General features: G+C 28.6%; 1 protein-coding gene across 1 annotated transcript in view; it reads left to right on the plus strand.

The window, feature by feature from the left end:
- LOC145261143 (protein FAM135A-like) overlaps window positions 1–19,758 on the plus strand; it is a 567,493-nt gene that overhangs the window by 470,080 nt on the left and 77,655 nt on the right. Inside the window, exons 12-13 of the mRNA XM_080119438.1 lie at window positions 14,316–14,457; window positions 18,373–18,422. Of these exons, the coding sequence (XP_079975564.1) occupies window positions 14,316–14,457; window positions 18,373–18,422 (192 nt within the window). The remainder of the gene's footprint in view (window positions 1–14,315; window positions 14,458–18,372; window positions 18,423–19,758) is intronic.

The following is a 19,758-nucleotide window of genomic DNA, read 5'->3' on the forward strand; positions in this document are numbered from 1 at the left end:
TTTAATTGAAATTCAATTTTCTCAGTTCAGACATGACAATTATTTATTATATTGATTTGAAAGCAAGAAGAAAAGAAAATTCTTATATTCATGAAAAGAAAAATGCCATAAAATGTACTTTCACCAACTCCTTAACATATTGTGTTTATCAAGTTTGATAAGTTTGAGATTAATAGATTACTGGCAGACACGCATGGAAATTCCATGGTTGTTTTCCAAGGTTGTAGAGTTGGAAGTTTTAGGAGTCTAACTTATAAAAATGCTATTTGTCAAAGTTGAATTTTATAATTTCCAAAGAATCAAGATAGTCTGAATATTGGAAGACTGTAAGCAATCGGTCACACCTAATACCTTTCAAATCCTCAACCATGTTTTCTTTATAATCTCTATAATTAATTTTGTTAATGAAATATTCTTTAAATAATAAAACGAATGCCATATTTAAAAAAAAATTATTTACGGTTGTAAAAATTGTATGTGCATTAAAAATACATTAAAATAAAAAAAACAGGGGTTTAAAGCTTGCCAATTCGATTTTAGAACAATTCAGTTTAAAATCGATAAGATTAAAATTGTTTTTAGATTGGTAATGTCACTTTTCAATTCCTTTTTTGTTTACATTTCAGCTTTGTCAATTAGAGGATTTTATTTTTTATGTCAAAACTTAAATTAATGATGTTATTATACAGATATGAAAACAGTGAAAGAAAGGGTTGCTATACAAACACATGTATAAAATATGTATAAGGTATATTCTTTCCCCATTCGATCAGCTTACTCGTCTCTCTTTTCATTCACTTCTACTTGTACTGAGTAGAAGAGGGATGCACTCTAATCAATGGCTTTTTTTGCCGTCCACACAAACGCAGCAAGTAGTTGTGAAAAAAAGAGAAAAATTCTCACTTGTGTGAAGCAGATTCATTTCACAGTGCTTCTAAGTGTCTATATGTTGTTCAAGGATTGTGTTGTGTTGTGTTGTGTTGGATGAAGTACCTGCCTCTGCTGGGTAAAGGTTTGTAACTATAATTAAAAACTACCTTCCCTTTTAGCTTTTCTAAACTTGATATTAACATTTTTTTTTTTAAAATATTTATGAAAATAAAAAGTATTTCTTTATTAAAAGTAATGGAAATGTATCTTTAACTCTACACTAGAAATACAGAGCAAAGTGTAGTATCTGCTCTGGTGTTGCACTTCAGCTTTTTTGTCCTTGGTTGGTGAGAAAGACGTTTTTCTAGACTGAGGCACTTTTTTTCTCTCTCAGATTAAAATTGACCTTTTGTTTTACTTTGCTCTAATCAGAAGGCAAGTAAAATGGAAGAAATAATTGATTTTTTTATATTCCTATTTACTTTACAGTTTAGTTTGATAATGAAGATAGATTAAGTGAAATAAATTAAAAACAAAAAATTTAAACCCAATGAATTTGCACCACCTCTGTAGACAGTATTTATTCTATACCTCTATAGTACAAAAAAAAAAAAAAAAGGTTTTGATGTTGTGAATATTTTTAGTAAACAAACTCTTAACTATTATCTATAGGGCAAATGTCTGGGTGTTTGTATGTCTGCTGAAAACTTTTGGCTGATGGCATTAGTCTTGTTTTTTGTTTTTTTTTTACAATGGGCAACACACCCGCCCTTATTGTTAGAGTATTTTTGTTTAAGCCTTTTCATTCACTTCTTCATCTACTTGTTTTAGTAGAAGAGGGACTCCCTCTAAACAATAACTGACTTTGCCTGCACAGAAATTTAATGAGCACAAATTCAACCATATTCAGCTACCAATTTGGCATAAAGCACTCATTCTAAGTCAATGGGCTATAACTGATTGTTTATAATGGGCTAAAAAAATGTAGTTATTATAATAAAACGTTTACTGATTAAAAAGAGTAATTTTAAAAATTGTTTTCATTGCAATTTAAAAAGAAAACTTTTTTCCAAGTTAAACTAATATACAAAACTAGCAGAAGTACCCGTCATTGACTGGGTTCAAAAACAGCCTACAGAAAATGGACTGTGATTGATGAAAGTGTGATAGGTTATGAAAAGGAGGGGGTTGTAAAGAGATAGGTTTTGATAGTCAAAAATTTTACCATAAGCAAAATATGATGAAAGTAAAGATAATTTTTGTGAAAATATATTTTTTATATCAACTTTATTTCCATTTGTAGCCAAGAGTAACCAACAAAATGATATTTCCTTATAAAGAGAAAATGTTATATATATAATAATATAAATATACAAGAAATAAATGTTACCATAGTCAATAAAAGTTACTTTTATGGTAGAAAAGTTCATTGGCTTGTATTTTTAAGTAGTTTGTAAAAAAAAATCTTTTTTTTTTTTTTTTAATTCACGAACCGATTTTAAAAAAAATCAAAATGGCAGCGACTTTGAAATGGAGAGCCCCGTTTTCAATTTGAAGGAGGGGCACCTGAGCATTCTGTGTTTACAATTTAAGAGAGTTCCATCAACGTAAGGAATATTTATAAACATATTTTAATGTTTTCCATTATTTTGTGCTTGAGGAATATTCGATTATGGCATGTGTAGTTTATATAAAAATTCATTTAAGTAGTTATCGCCTCAAATTTCGTTTTAATTTTGGTTCGCTGAAATTATTTCAAGTAAAGAGCATGAAAAACTATTTCAAAACAAAAAAAAAAAACATGAACTGAACTTTTATTGACTATAGTAACATTTATATCTTGTATATTTATTTTTTGGGCAATTGTTTGTTGGCTTTTCTGCTAAACACTCTTACTAAATAATATCGACGAAATATCAAAAAACAGAGACACAAAAAGTTTTAAAAATAATGAAGCTTTACTTTAGTAAAATAATCCGAAACCGCAAAATGGGATATTAAAAAAGTAAACACGTAATTACTTTAGTTTTTTAAAGAAAAGAATCTATAAGAAGAGAATGGCGTTCTTTTCAAGCAGAACAGCTTTGTTTCAGTTTTACAGTATTGAACGGTGTAATATTATGCCGTCGGATTCAGGGTTGTACTATTGTAATGTAAAGAACATGCAGAAAGGGTTGTAATCAACTGAATTCCTTCTAGTACACTGACAAAAAAAAGCTTAAACAGATATATAAATAAAAATAAAAAGGTTATGTAAATGTTTTTAAAAAGACACGTAATCACGTGAGCAGGAATTTTTCCTTCTTTTGACACGATAAGTAACGTTCTTCTTTTTTATTATTTATCTATTTTCGAAAGAGTGCCACGTGCAAGTGGAGAAGGAAAAAAACGGAATTATGCAAAATTTGTGTTGAGAATTGTCTAAAGTTCCGACTTTTTTTTTTTTGCTTTCACTTTAATAAGAACGTGAATTTATGAGGTAAATTTATTCAACACAATATGATTCAACTCAATAAAAAATAAAAGCTAACGTGAATTAAGATAAAAGTTAGGGTGTTATTGTAGACCCTCACCCCTTTTAAAAAACCTTGTTAAACTTTGTGACATATTTACATTCTATGGAGGTCAGGCGCGAACGAACACCCAATAATTTTATTATACCATATTTTTCAAACTGAAACATAATTATCAAAGTATACTTACGCAAATTGATATGAAAAGTCTTTGTTAAAGTTTGTGCCATATTTCCATGGAGTACAGGCGCGAACGCAGACCCCACAATTTTATTATACCATCTCTGTTTAAGTTGAAACATACTTATCAAAGTATTATGTACATCTATATCAAAACCCTTGTAAACGTTTTTTTTTCTTCGTTTTTTTATTTCCATATTTTAGGGGCCAGGCGCGAACGCAGACCTCACAATTTTTATGAACCACCGTTCTGCCAGATCGAACATACCCATTCCTGATCCTCGATACATCTTCTGTCATTATATGTAATCAGTTTTTTAAAATAGTCAACCATATAGGAGCCTATTCGTGACCAGACACACACACAAACAGATGTTCAGCTTTATATTATAGATTTGATAAACCTAAAATTGACAAGTACTTCAGCTAGTTAAAAGATATATTTTGTATTATTCAAACAATTGTTTTTATTTTGGGTTTTATATTTACAACATTTCAGCTGATGTAATCGCCATTGTGTCTTTTTAAACATAGAAGCCTTGTAATCGATCTTTGGAACTGAGCCCTCTTTTTAGTCCATGGGAGTAGATTGTTCTCATTCTGCCATCCATGATCGGTTTGCAATGTTACTTTTATGTTATTCTTAGTTAATCTCCCAGAAGGCTGTCAGAACTGATTTTTATTACACGAAATTTTTGCGGATAAAATTGTTCAGGAATTTATTGATTTTCAGTCATGAATGATAATAAAAACATTGGTTCCAGTCTTGTTATTAGGTATTTTTTTTTTTATTGATTGCAATAAATTGTTTCATTTTACAATATTTCAACAATCGTAGTAATATCTCTATGTATATTATTTTAATCCTTTTGTGTAATATATATATATGTGTGTGTGTGTATATATATATATATATATATATATATATTTTATTATTTGAGGGTAAACAGTTACATATGGTCACTACAAATAACCATCTGTTTCAGGCGGCCTAGAACCTCTCGACGCCAAAAAAAAAGATTTTTTTTGGCGTCGAGAGGTTCTAGGTCGCTTGAGGAAGTCTCTTTGACTGAAACAGATGGCTGTTTGTAGCGACCATATGTAACTGTTTACCCTCAAATAATTAAAAAAATATATTTTTTTCTTTTTATTGAGCACTGTTTAACAACCTTGTCTTCATTAGTCCCGACTTTTGAACACCTCAAACCTATAGTAAATTCATATTTTATTCTTTATATAGTTTATTATGTTTTGTATATAAAATATTTTTGATCTTTGAATTGTAACATGTATTCTGTTAAGAGATACATACCCCCCTCCTCTTTTAATCATATGAGGATTCGTTTTGCTTGTGACAGTCTTTTGGATCTATTAGCTCTGATTAAACGATTTTTCTTTACCTCTCCTGATGTAAATTAAAATAACCTTTTTTCATCATATAAAACATGTATCTGATGGTTTTATGGACAAGGGTTCAAATTGTTCCTTCGGACACAATGATTTTTGAAATCAGCACCATGGATCTTGTAAAATTACCATTAATGGTGTGCCATGCTGTATTTACCGAATGACTTAATGGGTTCCATTGCTATCAGAATGTTTGTTTTTTATAATGATGATATCTTTCTATCTTATCCGTTATTTTTTTGTAAACTTTGTAAATGAAAAATCAGAACCTTTCAAAGTTCTATTTCTAAATTGCTATATTCATTTTTTAATAGTCGCATCAAATTAGTTGTGTAATGATAGGAGCTACTATTTGTAATTCTGAAATATAATTATTTGAATTATTTGAACTACTATTCTCATCTTGAGTGTCATTTTCACAATTTTTGACCTTCTTCAGCTGTATCTTGTCACACTTGAGAATCTTTTTGTCAAACTTGATAATATGCACAGAATTTCGAATGGAACCCTGTATTAGATTCATGGGGGTAGCATGCTATTGTTCTGTCAGCCATGATCGCAGAAAAGTCCTAAGTAATTTGCAGTTGTATTTTGAGTGTTGCCCACACTGAGGATGTAACCTCCAGAAGAATGTAGTTACTAAATACTTTATCCACTACACCTGAAGAAGGTCAGAGGTTACATCCAGATGAAAACTGTAGTTTGAATAATCCAAATCATATTAATCATCAATGCACATGTAAAAAAATTCAGAAACCTAATGAGGAAATAAAGTCAAATAATATTCCTGCTAAAAACCATAGCCTCAAATCTCCTAAAATACCATATGCGATGTGTGTGTGGCTGTATATTTTTAGTTATAGATCTTTTTATTGACATCCAGTCATGAGGTACCTTGTCATTTAATATCTTGATATTGAACAGTGTTTTAAAGACCTATCGACTTTCCGCTTGTAATATATTCAAACAAGAAAACTATAAATGCACACTCACATATTCATATCTGTAATAAGAATGAACAATGGAATTTGAGCAGCTACCAGGTTAATGATTGTTTAATCAACATTGCTTTCATAGGAGACTAAACTAGATACAGACAAAATGGAAGGAGGGAGTAAGTATTTAAAATTTTTTTAAATCTACTAAAAATCAAGTAATTATCCAATCAGTACGAAATATTCACCAATTATTAAGTGAACAATGAACTTTATAATGGTGTACGTTTTTTTCATAATCAACATTTACACTTATTTTTTTATTTCCTACACCCCTCTCTTTATTTATGGGTACAAATATGCCTAAAATAATCACCTGAAACCGAACAAAATGTATTGTAGGGAGGGTGAGGATTGTAGAAAAAAAAAAACACTTGTGCACGTATCAGATTTTAAGGTTTGAAAATCCAAATTTTGAACGTGCTTAATTTTTTATCTTTTGTGTTTTGAAGTGTGAAATTCGTTGAATATATTTACGATTATTAGTAAATAAAATTATATATTTTCATTATTTTTACGAAAAACACTACTTTTACATATTTGAAAAATAAATTAATAATTTTCTTTTAGTGAGCCCAATATTGCTAATATACCATTAATCAGGAAATGCTTTGAAGAATCGATATCAAAAAAAGAAAAAAATCGATAAATAATTGCACATTTTGATAAAAATACGATAATTTCTTTCGGCAAAATTATTAAAACGTGTGGAGAAAAATAATGCTGGTTATTCTTTGTCTATTTTATTCCATCTTATTTTTAGGTTGAATCATTACAGTCACTATAATACCACCATTACTCTAGTAAGAACGATGGTGCTCACAAAGGGGGAAGAATCACTGTTTTCTGTGTTGGAATCTATCCAACACTTATCGTTGACTAGTCTAATCTTGAAGCGATATATTTTTTTTTAATGGTTACATTAAGTGGCTTCATACCTTCTCTAGAGGAATTTCCATTATATATATATATATATATATATATACATACATACACTATTAGGAACCGTGTACCGGCATTGCCTAGTAGAAGTATGCCCCCACCTCTCCTGTACAAAAAAAAGAAACAATTTAACTATGGTTGTCAGTAGGAGCTACTGCTGGCCCAGTAAAATAGCGAGCACTGGTGACCGAGGCCAAAATAAATGTATCGTGGCAAAGTACCGACGCATTTCATATATATTTATGTATTGAAGTGTATAGTTCCTAAATAATAGCGTCTTTTATAATATTATTTGTTCTGAAAAAAAAAATGGAATTTTATAGAAAGAAATATGTTGCGGTAATAAGATTGTTGACAAAAAAGAAGTTTGTTTTATTTTGTTCCATATTTGTTTCTTTTTCGGCATAATAATTAAAAGAAGACGCAACTATATGGGAGCTAACCTCTTCAATTTAGTCATGAGTTAATATCGTCAATATAGTCATATTCTCTATATAGCATTAATGAAGGTAATGTTCAAGGTTCCAAAAAAGTTAAATTGGTTGTTTCTCACCGCCTTTCACATTCATCCTAATTTGACGACATAGTTTTTCTGGTAATCCGTAAATGAATAACACGTAAAATTGTTTGGCTGGCCGTTGGAAAGCCTAGCATTTTGTTGGGGACAATTGTACATGCGATATTCATTAGCATAATACTGGAAAACGTAAATGTTGTCAAATTGCATGGAAAAGATGAAATAATTAACAAATACACTTTCATACATTGTTGTTTTTTTGCTGTTTATTTTATGTATTTTATAGGAGAAATCTTAATATAAAAGCTGTAAATATATGGGAGCTAAACTCTAATGTATAAATATTTATGAAATGAGACGGTTTGAAACATCACCAATGTGCATATAGTGTGGTTAATATTAGTATGTAATTTTGTTTGTTTTGACAAAGATGTTGTCGTTATAAAATAATTAACAAATACACTTTCGTATTTTGCTAATTGTCTTGTTTTTGTTCGTATTTTTAGGACAAAAGTTAATATAAAACGTGCAAATATTTGGGAGCTAAACTTTTCAATATATAAATATATATGAAATACAACGATTTGAAACATCAATCTACACGTAGTCTGTTTAATTTCTTTGTTTTATTTAGGAGAAATTTTAAATCTTAATATATAAAATATATAAATATTTGGGAGCTAAACTTTTCAATATATAAATATATATGAAATGCAACGGTTTGAAACATTAACAATGTACACATAGTGTATTTAATGGTATAAAAACTCGAGAAACTCTAAGTTTGTTTATTTTTTTAAGACATCATTGTGATAGAACATTTAACAAATACACTTACATAATTTCTTGTTTTTTGTTCAATTTGTGTATTTTTTTTAGGAGAAATCTTATAAAAAAACACAAATAATAGGGAGCTCTGAAATGACCTATGCATTAAATGAACTTGATGGCGGGGGAAATAATGTCTTTTTTTAATGTTAGGTAGCATTCGTTTATAAAGTGAATAAATGGATTCTGGAATATAAGAATTTTCAGAGCTCAACCAGAAACTAGAAAGATTATGCTAGGTCTATGTATCTGTGAGCCAGTTACGGTCAGTGCAATCACACATTTTGTGGAACATGTAGAATTAGTCCCGGTGACAACTAGTAGCAGTGGTAGGATTAAATTTAAATATTTAGAGAGAAAAATAGGGACTCCTTCCTATACTGATGTTGCGATTGCGATGATGTTGCTCGTAGGATGCAATGTAGCATTTTATTATCACGACTGAATGTGTCTAAAATGATGTTTGAAAACTACATAAGATAGTGGCTATTAGCCTAGATGTATTGAATTTGTATGTGACATCTGATAGTTTGGTCCAGAGGGGAATTTCTGCAGTCATTTTATTATATAGGAGATTTATATAAAGGTAGAAATTATAATTACATTCTGTGGAGTAAAAATATATATAAATATATTCAAGTCAAGAACTTATTGTTTGAAACAAGAGAGATATGGAAAAGAATTATATTTATTTTCTTAACCCATGAATTTTCAATAGTGGCTCAGATCAGAGGAAAATGTAATTAACAAAATGATTAATTATGAATAAACATATATTTTGCTTATTAGCACATATATTGAAAATGTTACTAAGAATTATTTAAAAAGCATAGATGAAGGATATCATACAGCTTACACAATCAAACGTTGAATTAAGGTCAATTATTTGTGGGAGATTTATTACCAGTTCGGAAAAATAATAATCCAAAGAAAAAAGATCCGAAGCAATGGAGTAGTCCATAACATTTGAAAAAATCCAAACCGAGGTAACATGCAAAATATGTGGAGTTCCGAGAATGTCTGTTCCAAAGACAGAAGAAATGGTAAATAATTCTGGCAAGGTAAAAATCCGTTTGTGTTGAAAATTAGGAAAGTTCCGGAATCTTTGAAAGTGCAGAGACATCGCGACAGATTGGAGATCAATAGTCAACTGCATTATATATCCACAGATTACACCCACATGCATACAGAATATTCAAATATAAAAACTTATATATAGAGACACACCACATACATGATGGATGAATATATCTAAAGGAAATAACTAGACATACAATACACACATCCAAATATGCATATAAATTAAGATCACATAAATCTCTGAGCTCAATAAGCCTCCATTTGGTAAATATACAGACAAAACTTTTTTCCAGTCTGTCCCTCATAGAGATGGATTCATAAATAAAGGACCGATCATTTTTACATGATGAAGAGGAAAGAAAGAAACTAATTTGAGGAGAAAAGGAAAAAGAAAAGAAAAGCCGAGAGGGCTTACAGAGCTGTGGCTAACAGGAATCATTGTTAGGAGAGGGTGGGTGATAAATTTAGATCAAATTTTATTTAAAGTTTAAAGCTTAAATATGCGTATCATAAAAGACTTTACACGTATCAGAATTTAAGTAGGAATTCTGTTTTTTTTTGTTTTTTTTTTGTTTTTTTTTTGCTTTTTTAAATATAGGTGTTTTTGTGGGGGGGGGGAGAAACTTTTATTTCAAGCCAATGGATAAAAAATATTTATATAAATTTGATTTACCCTGATAAAATATTATATAAATAAAATCAAATATAATTCATTAGAACTTATAATAAAGTAATATTGATAAAAATGGATATATTAAGAGATTTCTAATAATAGAATTATATAGAGAATATAGAAATGAAAAAAATAAGTTTATTTAAGGAAATAACTCATAAACATATACATATTATACATATATACACACACACATATATAATTATACTCTTGTAAAGATACTTATACTCATAAATATGAAAAAATTATTTAAAGCTAGAATTCTAGGTGAAAAAAGTACATTATCTAATTAATAGACATATATTTGACTCAATACACAACTTAATTCAAATGCTGAAGATAAATCAATGATCATATCAACATTTTTATTATACAAATTTAAATATAAATTATCTAGATAGAAACAATTATGAAATGAATAAACAAGAATACAAATTGAATAAACAAATGTAATCTGAAACTAATTAATAATGAATTAAAATTTAATTTTGATATTAATAAAAGGGGTTATTGTTTTTGTTTTTTTAGTGTTGTGAGCTAGCTATATATATATATATATATATATATATATATATATATATATTCTCTTCAAATATTAAATGAGATAGATCCAAAAAGGGCTTTTTTGTGTTCATTCATTTACCATTATTTCTGAACTCCTCCAGTTTATTGAAATTTTCTGTATGAATCCTATTTCTTTTAGTTGATAAGGTAATTGTTTTTAATTAGTTTAGACTAATATTCAGATGTTAAAATGATTAAAAATGATAATGGAATTATCTTATGTGACCTTTTTACATGTATTATTTTGTAAAAGAAAAAAGTTATATTATTTTGAATACAAATGATTCTATTTTGTTTTTTTTTTTGTATAAGAATCTTCAGATTTCAGATTTGTCAAGTAATACTAACAACATAGTGAAATGTGACTCACATAGTACTATTATGCAGTAACTGAAATTTAAAATTAAAAAAAGTTTTGTATTTGAAAAGGTTTTTTATGAGTTTATTGGAGTCCTGCTTTCAAAATTGGAAGATTTAGAAAATAAAACACTGCTTTCATGGTAGTTAGTGTAAAGACGAACTGTTTTTGTTTGCACAATTTATAATAAAAAACTAGATGCTTTATTGCTAACTAGTTTCATTAGAAATGTGTTCTTAAAATTTTTTTATTATTATTTTTTTTTTTTGGAATGCTTGCTTTTAGAGCATGAACTGAGCTTTCTTTTAATAACTTTTGGCTGATTAGAAGCTTTTCTGAGACATGCATCTATATAGACATGAGATTTTCAGGATCCAGAACACTGAAAAGATTTATAATATTGCAAAATAAGAGCAAATCTGGAAGATATAAATGTAACCTATTGAATCAAAATTTTTAAAAGTTGTAAAAAATAGTTAGTATTTAACAATTAACTGATGGATTTATGCAAACTAAAAAAATACTGTGATATATTGATGCACTGATAAATTAACTCGAGTATATAATGTATTTTTGTGGACATTTTCGTTTGTTTTTCTGGATACTTACAAAAATCATCTTCTGAAGAGACTTGAAGTTTTAAAAAATCAATATTTCTGGATATGACGAAAATAAACATTGTCTTGAAATAGCTGTAAACAACTTTAATACCCTGTGTGTACCATTAAGATATGAATTAATGATTTGAATCAGCAAAAATATGCATACATATATACATACATATGCACATACAGCAACATTTTTTTTTTTTTTTTGGTATTGGATGTTCTATGGCAAAAATAAAATCTGGCATAGTACTTTTAGTATCAAATATGCATTTGTTTATCACTGTTCTGTCAATTGTGGATGATGTTTGCTGTAAAGATTATATTTTTTTGTTTATTTTCTATATGTGTAGAATTTTTCAAGTATTTTATTTTTGTAAGCATGATTCTGTGCTTTTAAAGAACACAAGTTTTAAAAAAATTTGAAATTTCTAAAAAAAATCAGGATTGATATTTTCTATCAACAGAAATTCAGCAAAGTTTTAATGTTTAAATTGTAGAAATAAGTTAAAATCACTATAAGATTGCTAATCATTAAAAAATGTTTTTAACAAATAAAACAATAATGGCTTTAGTTGTGCTAAATACAGGATATTTTAATAGAAACACTTTTCAACATAGTTCATTTTTAATTTCCGGTAAATTATTACCAACCTGAGATGTCATTTCTAGTGTTAAACTGTATAATATTTCGATGTAGTAGTTTGTAATTTTATTTGCTTTGAAAATTTATTAATAATCTCTGTATAGCTTCACATTAAAATGCATTCTTATGAAGGAAAGTATTTATATTTGATCACTGTTTTATTGACTTACCTACAAATTATTGTTATTCATTTCAAATGTTTTATGATTTTTTTTTTTTTTGAAGTTCTACAATTCCCTACTAAAACGTTTTATTATGATTCCCACTTCGATTTTGTATCAATCTAAAAGTTGCTTTACTGTTTCGTTTTCTTTACTGCTGCACTAACTCAGTTTTAGCAACATTTGTGTAAAAGGGAAAAATATACTTTCATTTCTCTTGTATATTATAAATAAAATCATGAGACAATTTCATTTGTCTATGTGTCTATTTCTCATAAACGTTTATAGATGCACATTGAATGATAGTATAAAATAAAAATGTTAAATCTTATATGAAAGATAATTTAATTGCAAAATTGAATGCATATGAATTAATTTTCATTTCTTTGTAAATGAATCTGATATTTTAATCTTTTTTAAGAAATTGCTTTGTGATTGTTTGAAATTTGAAAGTATTTGGAATGTTGAAAAAAAAAATGTAATTCCCAGCTTTTAAAATTATTAGAAATTTATGTATTAAAAGATTTTAATTTTTGGAAGTTATTTCCATCCTAGTATTTTGTATAGCTTAAAGCATTTACCTTAACAAAATTAGATATAATTTGATTCAATTGATAATTTAATTATCAAACGATGTTGTAATAATTAAATTTAACATTCCAAGTTTTATTTAAAAAATATGGTAACATATCAAAATTTAAAATCCTATTAAAATTATGATATAAAAAAAAAGCATAGTCTAAAGCAAGAAGAATAAAAAAGAAACATAATTGAAGGCAGACTCTCGGCAACACCAGGTAGATAAACTAATTTATAAGATATAAAAATCGATTGCATTAAAAAAAGCAACTTATACTGCATATAACTGGTTATATCCCTTTTTTACTTTCTTCACTTTGTTAAAGAGATTTCTCATATTTTCAATAATTAATCTAATGTAGAAATATTGAATCTATTTACTGTACACATGTGCTAACATTTTTCTACAAAGATCAGGATATTTAAAAAGTTTCCAATAATATCAGAAGTCTACAGTGGGACATTGTTATATTTTGACAATTAAGAAAAAAAATTAAATTGTTTGCATATGATTGAAAAAGGCTTTTTAAGCTTAAATATTTGATTTATAATATTTTCATTTGTTGTGTATTGAGATATATTATAAAATGTGTCATATATGTTGTATGTGAATATATGTCTGGCTTGTGATCGTCTAGGCTGTATATTTTAACATTTATGCAACAGTTCTAATTGGAACCGAGTGACGTGGATGTATCAAAACAGTTGTAGACAAATAGTTCTTTTAACAGATGTAAATAACACAACACATACCTAAATTATTTATGAACATTTATTCTCATGATCTGGCCAACATTTTCAGAGATTACACGTTCTTACATCTTGGCTGTCCGAAATGACGCTGCTTCCCATGTCAACTTGGTCGTCCGTTCTTTCCGATGTTCAGCTAACGACTCCTTGAATCTCCCCAAATCTAACATACATCATGTGTTTCTTTATGTCACATCATTACGTGTCTCAGACCAACTTAATGTCCTCATCTAGTTATTTGTTTATCCAAACCCAAAAATAGTGTTTGCATCTATTTTCTATTTTCACATTCCTTTCGCGATTCACATGTCAATCATCTTTTCCCCCAATTTAATTTTTTATTCTTCTAATCATAATAATTGATCCAGAAACCCCATTGCTCAAATCACTTAATAATAATAATAATGTTTTGACACTTGGCCCCGCTTGCCACAGATAATACAAATACTACACTATGACCACAGCCTAAAGGGTCATAACATTACACATTTATTAAAAACAAAAATAAAGAGTTTTTAAAATTTTCTTGCACCATATTTGGTTTTTAAGTAAGTTCTCATATTTTTCTTAACCGATGCTTCTACTGTAAAAATAGTAAATTTATTGTTTTTTTAATTTATCTATTTTTATTTCCTTACCATTTCCAGAGTTCGGTTTATATTAGTTCATCCAGTTTGCAAGGAGCCTGTCATACTCATCGAAAGATTTGCAAGATCCTATTATCAGCCTATGAGAGCTTACAGGAAGCCTTTGCAACATACAGTAAATTGATGAAATCTCCCATCTTAGGTAAGCATTTTTTCAATCTGGATAAACTGTTTTACCCCACCCATCCCACCTTTTTTTTTTCAGTGATAGGTTTAATATTTATTTTATTCATAACTTTTTTTCATAATCTTCAATTCAAATCTTGTCCTAAACATGACTGTAAACTACATTGAATGGTGAAATCCCAATTTGGAAGTTTTACCATAACTCCTAAAGTGGTGATACTCATTAGGATTCCATCTATGGATCAAGTAGAATTTATCTTGGACACAACTCTAAATTGCCCTTTGGTCATGTGTTCACTCCTACTCCACCCCCACTACTCCGAAATCTATCTTTTCCAGCCTATACCACCCTTTCTTCTTTTTTTTTTTTTTTTTTATTTCTGTCTAATCTGTTTCCAAACTTTATCAACCACTCCCTCTATTTGCTACCGACTTAAGTACAACTCAAAGCTTCATAAAAGGTAATCGTAGTACCTGGCAGAATCCTTTCAATGGGTTAAATACAGGTTGCCAATTTAAATCCTATTAGATCTATTTTATTAATTTATGTATTAATACAGTTGAGAAAGGTATGAACCCTCAAATTTCATCCTTTCTATCTATGGATAAAATCTTTTGTTCAAAAATACAATTTATATAATTTCTCATCCTAAAAATTGAGTCAAAAAAGAGGTTTTAAAATATATTTTTTATATTCGTTCTCTTATTTTGAACCAATTGTATTTTTAGCATCCAAATTATAACAACTGAAAGGAACAGGTTTAGTATTACAGCATACCTAATATTACTCAAATAATTTATCAAATATAAATAAAATGCAGATTTTCAAATTGACTTATATTCAAAATAACATTTTTTTTACATTTAAAAAATCCAGAATTATATTTATTTCATACAAAAAAAAAACATTTAGATTTTTTTTCATGGCATAAAATATTATTCTGTGACGAAGTCAATTTGAAAATACTTGTTTGGAAAAGTACAATTCTAGATATGGTGTTGTGCTAAAATTAAGCAAAACAGATTTTCTAATTGACTTGTTTGCAGAAAAAATAAATAACCATATATAAGACTTAAATTTCACTGTGTTGATAATATGAATATAAATGCTAAAGTCATAGCATCAGTAACATTTGGAATATTTCTTTTCTCTTCAATAATTACTTTAAAAATGATAACAGTATTTAAATAGTATACCACTGTGTATTAATCTGTTTTGCTGATACTATTTGTAAAATTGAATGAATTTATTTTGAGAAAAATTTTCTGTTGGCATTAAATCAAATTGATTTTCACTTTATAGCTTTCCATACAAAATGGTAGTCAATTTATTACTTAGTAACCATAGTGACTATTTTTATTCATATTTCTTTGTGAGTTAGCTGAATACTTTATTCCTTCAATGGAGCCATATCTATCTTTTGGTTTTTCAAATTAATAGATGTCAACTGAATTAGTTCACATATATTAATTTAAAAGACCAAAAGAATTGGGAGTGAAGAACGGGGTTATTATTTAAAATTAAAAATTTGGATGAATCTGCATGTTTAAAGATTTGACTTGCTTGATTCTGCTGTTGGTATTGATTTCCTAATTCTCTTTCGTATCTAATACTCACAGTAGAAGAATGGGGTTATTATTTAAAATTAAAAGAGAAGGTCACCAAATATCCATAGTGAAAATGGTATGTGGAAGCCAGCACGATTTGAACATGGAATTCCAAGTCATCAGTCATATTGGTATCCACTGCATTACTGCTGCCCTTTTGACATATGTTAGTTACTAGTTGAAACACAGCTCATAAGGTGGGTTCATAATCTTGATATATCTTGAGACCTTTTTAATAAAATGCAAGAGATTCAATTCTAAATTCCACTAAAGCAACTCAAAACAACCTTCCATGGTGATAACTATATGGAAGTAGAGCTAACATAGTTGAAGTTATGAGCTTATAAAAATGTTTCATTTTGTAGAGTTGCCCCCATTCAATATTCTCAGATTTTGAAATTTGTGTCATTTATCTTTCTAGCAAAGATATGCAATTGGAAGTGACATATTTTTGTTAGTATATCACCTCTTTCTTCCAAAGAAATGATAATCTCTGAGAATATGATGTCAGGACCACAAAACAGACATTATACTACCTCATCAAAAAATAAGACGTAATGCCTGGGAAAATGGTATTGTAACGAATGAATATATGCTGTACTACCTCCAAAGGAAAAGATAATGCCTGGGAGGATGGATGAATATATACTACACTGTTTTATCCAAGTGGAGGAGATAATGGCTTGGAAAATGATCTAATGACAACAGAACATATACTACACTTTCTTCCATCCCCAACTTCGATTTGAACATTGAAATAATACATAGATATGAAATACTATAATAAATTGAATTAAGAAAATAGTACAACGATACAATTAATAAAATAAAGAGTATAGGTTCAGCTTTAGATACCAAATCTCCAATATTATTAGAAAAAGTAAACTGAATTGCATCCTCGTTGGACAAAAAATGCTTCAGCCTTCTCTCCTGAAACATTCCAATTATATGTTGAATAAGTAAAATTTTTAGGACTTCTAACAATTTCCACTTATTTTCACCAGCTTTTATTCTCTTTAATCCAAAAAAAAAAAATAGTTTTTTCTAAAGAACAAATTAACTTCACTTCTCTGATGTTATTTGGTGTTTATATGCCATTCAACAAAACAGGTGTGAAACAAAATAAAATATTATGAAAGAAAAAAATATAGATATATATTTGGGTTTGGAATATAAACTACCAAGATATATCTCATTAGTTAGCATTCTAGAACGAGAAGATGTATTTTATTCATGTAATTTGTAAAATAGCAGAACGTCCTTTGTTAAATAGCCCACTCAGCAACTCATCAAAGACAAATGAATGCCCCCCCCCCTAAAAAAAAAAAAAACAATTCATAGCATGTGTGGAAAAGACTTTTTTATGCCCCCATTAAAAAAATTATAGCTGTATTTCCAAAAATTTGTATTTAGGTTTAAATTAACAGCAAGAAGTAAAACGAAAACCTAGGAAACACTATTTCTAAAATACTAAAACAACCTAAAATTAAATTAGATTCATTAATCAATCGAAATTTCTTAAAACATAATTTACAGAACTAAAATCATGTTCAAAACAAATGCCAATAAAACACATTTTCATTTTTATAAATAAATCTTTCCACTCCACTTTGAGATGTTATGTCTAACTTCTATCTTTTTAATATTTTTAAATATTTGTTATTTATTTGGACAAGACAAAATAATGATTAAATTGAATTTTCAAGCTTTAACTCACATATTCATCCAATTAAAACAAGAAATCAAGTTCTATAACTCCATTTATAATATAATGAGAGTTATCCCTCTTGCATTATTTGAAATTCTGTTTCTTAAATTAAGGTACACAACAAACTAGTTTTAAAAATATTAATTATTTTACATGTTTTTATCTATACTATCCCATCAAACCTAACATTTTATTACAGTTTAATGAGAAATTAATCTACATTTTAAATCCAGGAAAATCTGGATAATTATTGATGGCTAGAATTTTACCCATCAAACACTGCTCTCAACAAGAAACATTGTATCTATTAGATAAAACAGTTGCTATCTCAATCAGAGAATTAACTACTCCTAATATATAATTTTTTTTTAATTATTTGTTATTTATTTTTGCTTTATTTTATTTATTTGTGTGTGTGTGCGCGCATATGTGTATGTATGCATATATATATATATATATATATATATATATATATATATATAAAAACACATCTGTATAGAACCTTTTGCTATATCATGTGTCTTAAATAAATTACTTTTATATACCATTTTATTAAGAATTAAAAAGGACAAAAAATATTTTTTTACCATTTTCACTTTTTAAATCATATTTCAGAAAGAAAGGATTGCCATGCTAAGTTGGAAGAATTGATGAAAGTTTTGCAAGTGAGTATTGCAATGTTTTATATTGATTTTTGCAACTTGGATGAATGTCTGATGTTGAGTAATGAATTGCAGTCAATTTTTTTGTGATTACATTCTGAATTTTTAATCACACGTGTGCAAAATTTGAGTTCAGCTTATGTCAAGTTTGAACACTCAGTAAAAGGTCATGAATGAAAAACTGTTTCGCATATGAATAACTTTGTTTCACTGGTTTGCTGGACAAAGAGGAATCTTTATTCATGGTAGTTTAAATAGAATCCCTCTCAAATTCAAACAGCTGTATAATTAAACCTGTTTCATCAATCATCTCTGAGAAATATTAGCCTGTGTTTGTAAAAATTGTATTACCAATTGATTTTAATATTTTATCCTGATTGATATATTAATTTTGATTAATCGATAAATAAAGGAAGATGGTGGAGATTTTACTCTCGCACACAAATTTACTACCACTTCCACTCATAACACTGAGAACAAATTTAATAATAGACAAAAACATGCTTATGACATTAATTATTTTGCTTTTTCAGTCATCATTCAAATGATATCTGTTTACTACTGAACTATCATATAATAAATGTTTAAATGAATACTTCCTGGCTAGCAATTGCTATATCTTGACAAGTTCGCTGTAGTTGTATGAATTGTCAGTGATACCTAAACTACATCCGTGGGGACAAAAGTGACTTTCAAGCCAGCAGTTGACTTGCACAGTCTGACACATGTGACAAAGTCAAGTGTTGAGACAAGGTTCACTGAATTTGTTTGGTGAGTAGTCTGTTTATGTGCAATGAAATGCTTCTGTAGTCCAGTTATTCCCTTGTATTTCCTACTCCCTGTAAGTTTCTTGTTATATAGACACACACACATAGCATGATGACAGATCCTGCAGGATATCACAACCACCTATGCCAGATAAACACCCTACCATATGTTCTTGCCTTCCATTAGTACAAGGTTTGCTTTTCAGAAGTCAAATCCATTAAAATCCCTCAAGCAGATGTCTCATCTATTACAACGATCCTACTGGCAACTTGAGATGTCATGGCATTGCACTTGCTCTGAGCAATCAAGCAAATGTTGCACTGCAATCTCTCAAAAACGTCTATGTGGCTCACAGTTTAACGAATCTGTTATCGCAGTCTACACCCTCACTCTCGATACTGTTAACAGCATTAATGATACCTTCTATGGTAGTCTACAGGCTGTTATGGATAAAATCCCATCACAAGATCTTGTGGTAGTTACAAGTAATTTCAGTGGCCAAACAAGTGTTGGAGACACTAATACACATCACATCATCGACCAGTTTGTTATCGGGGAATGCTGTTCAAAC

This window comes from Euprymna scolopes, chromosome 3 (assembly GCF_053919585.1).
Source record: "Euprymna scolopes isolate OS-2025 chromosome 3, ASM5391958v1, whole genome shotgun sequence".
Classification (NCBI taxonomy): domain Eukaryota; kingdom Metazoa; phylum Mollusca; class Cephalopoda; order Sepiida; family Sepiolidae; genus Euprymna; species Euprymna scolopes.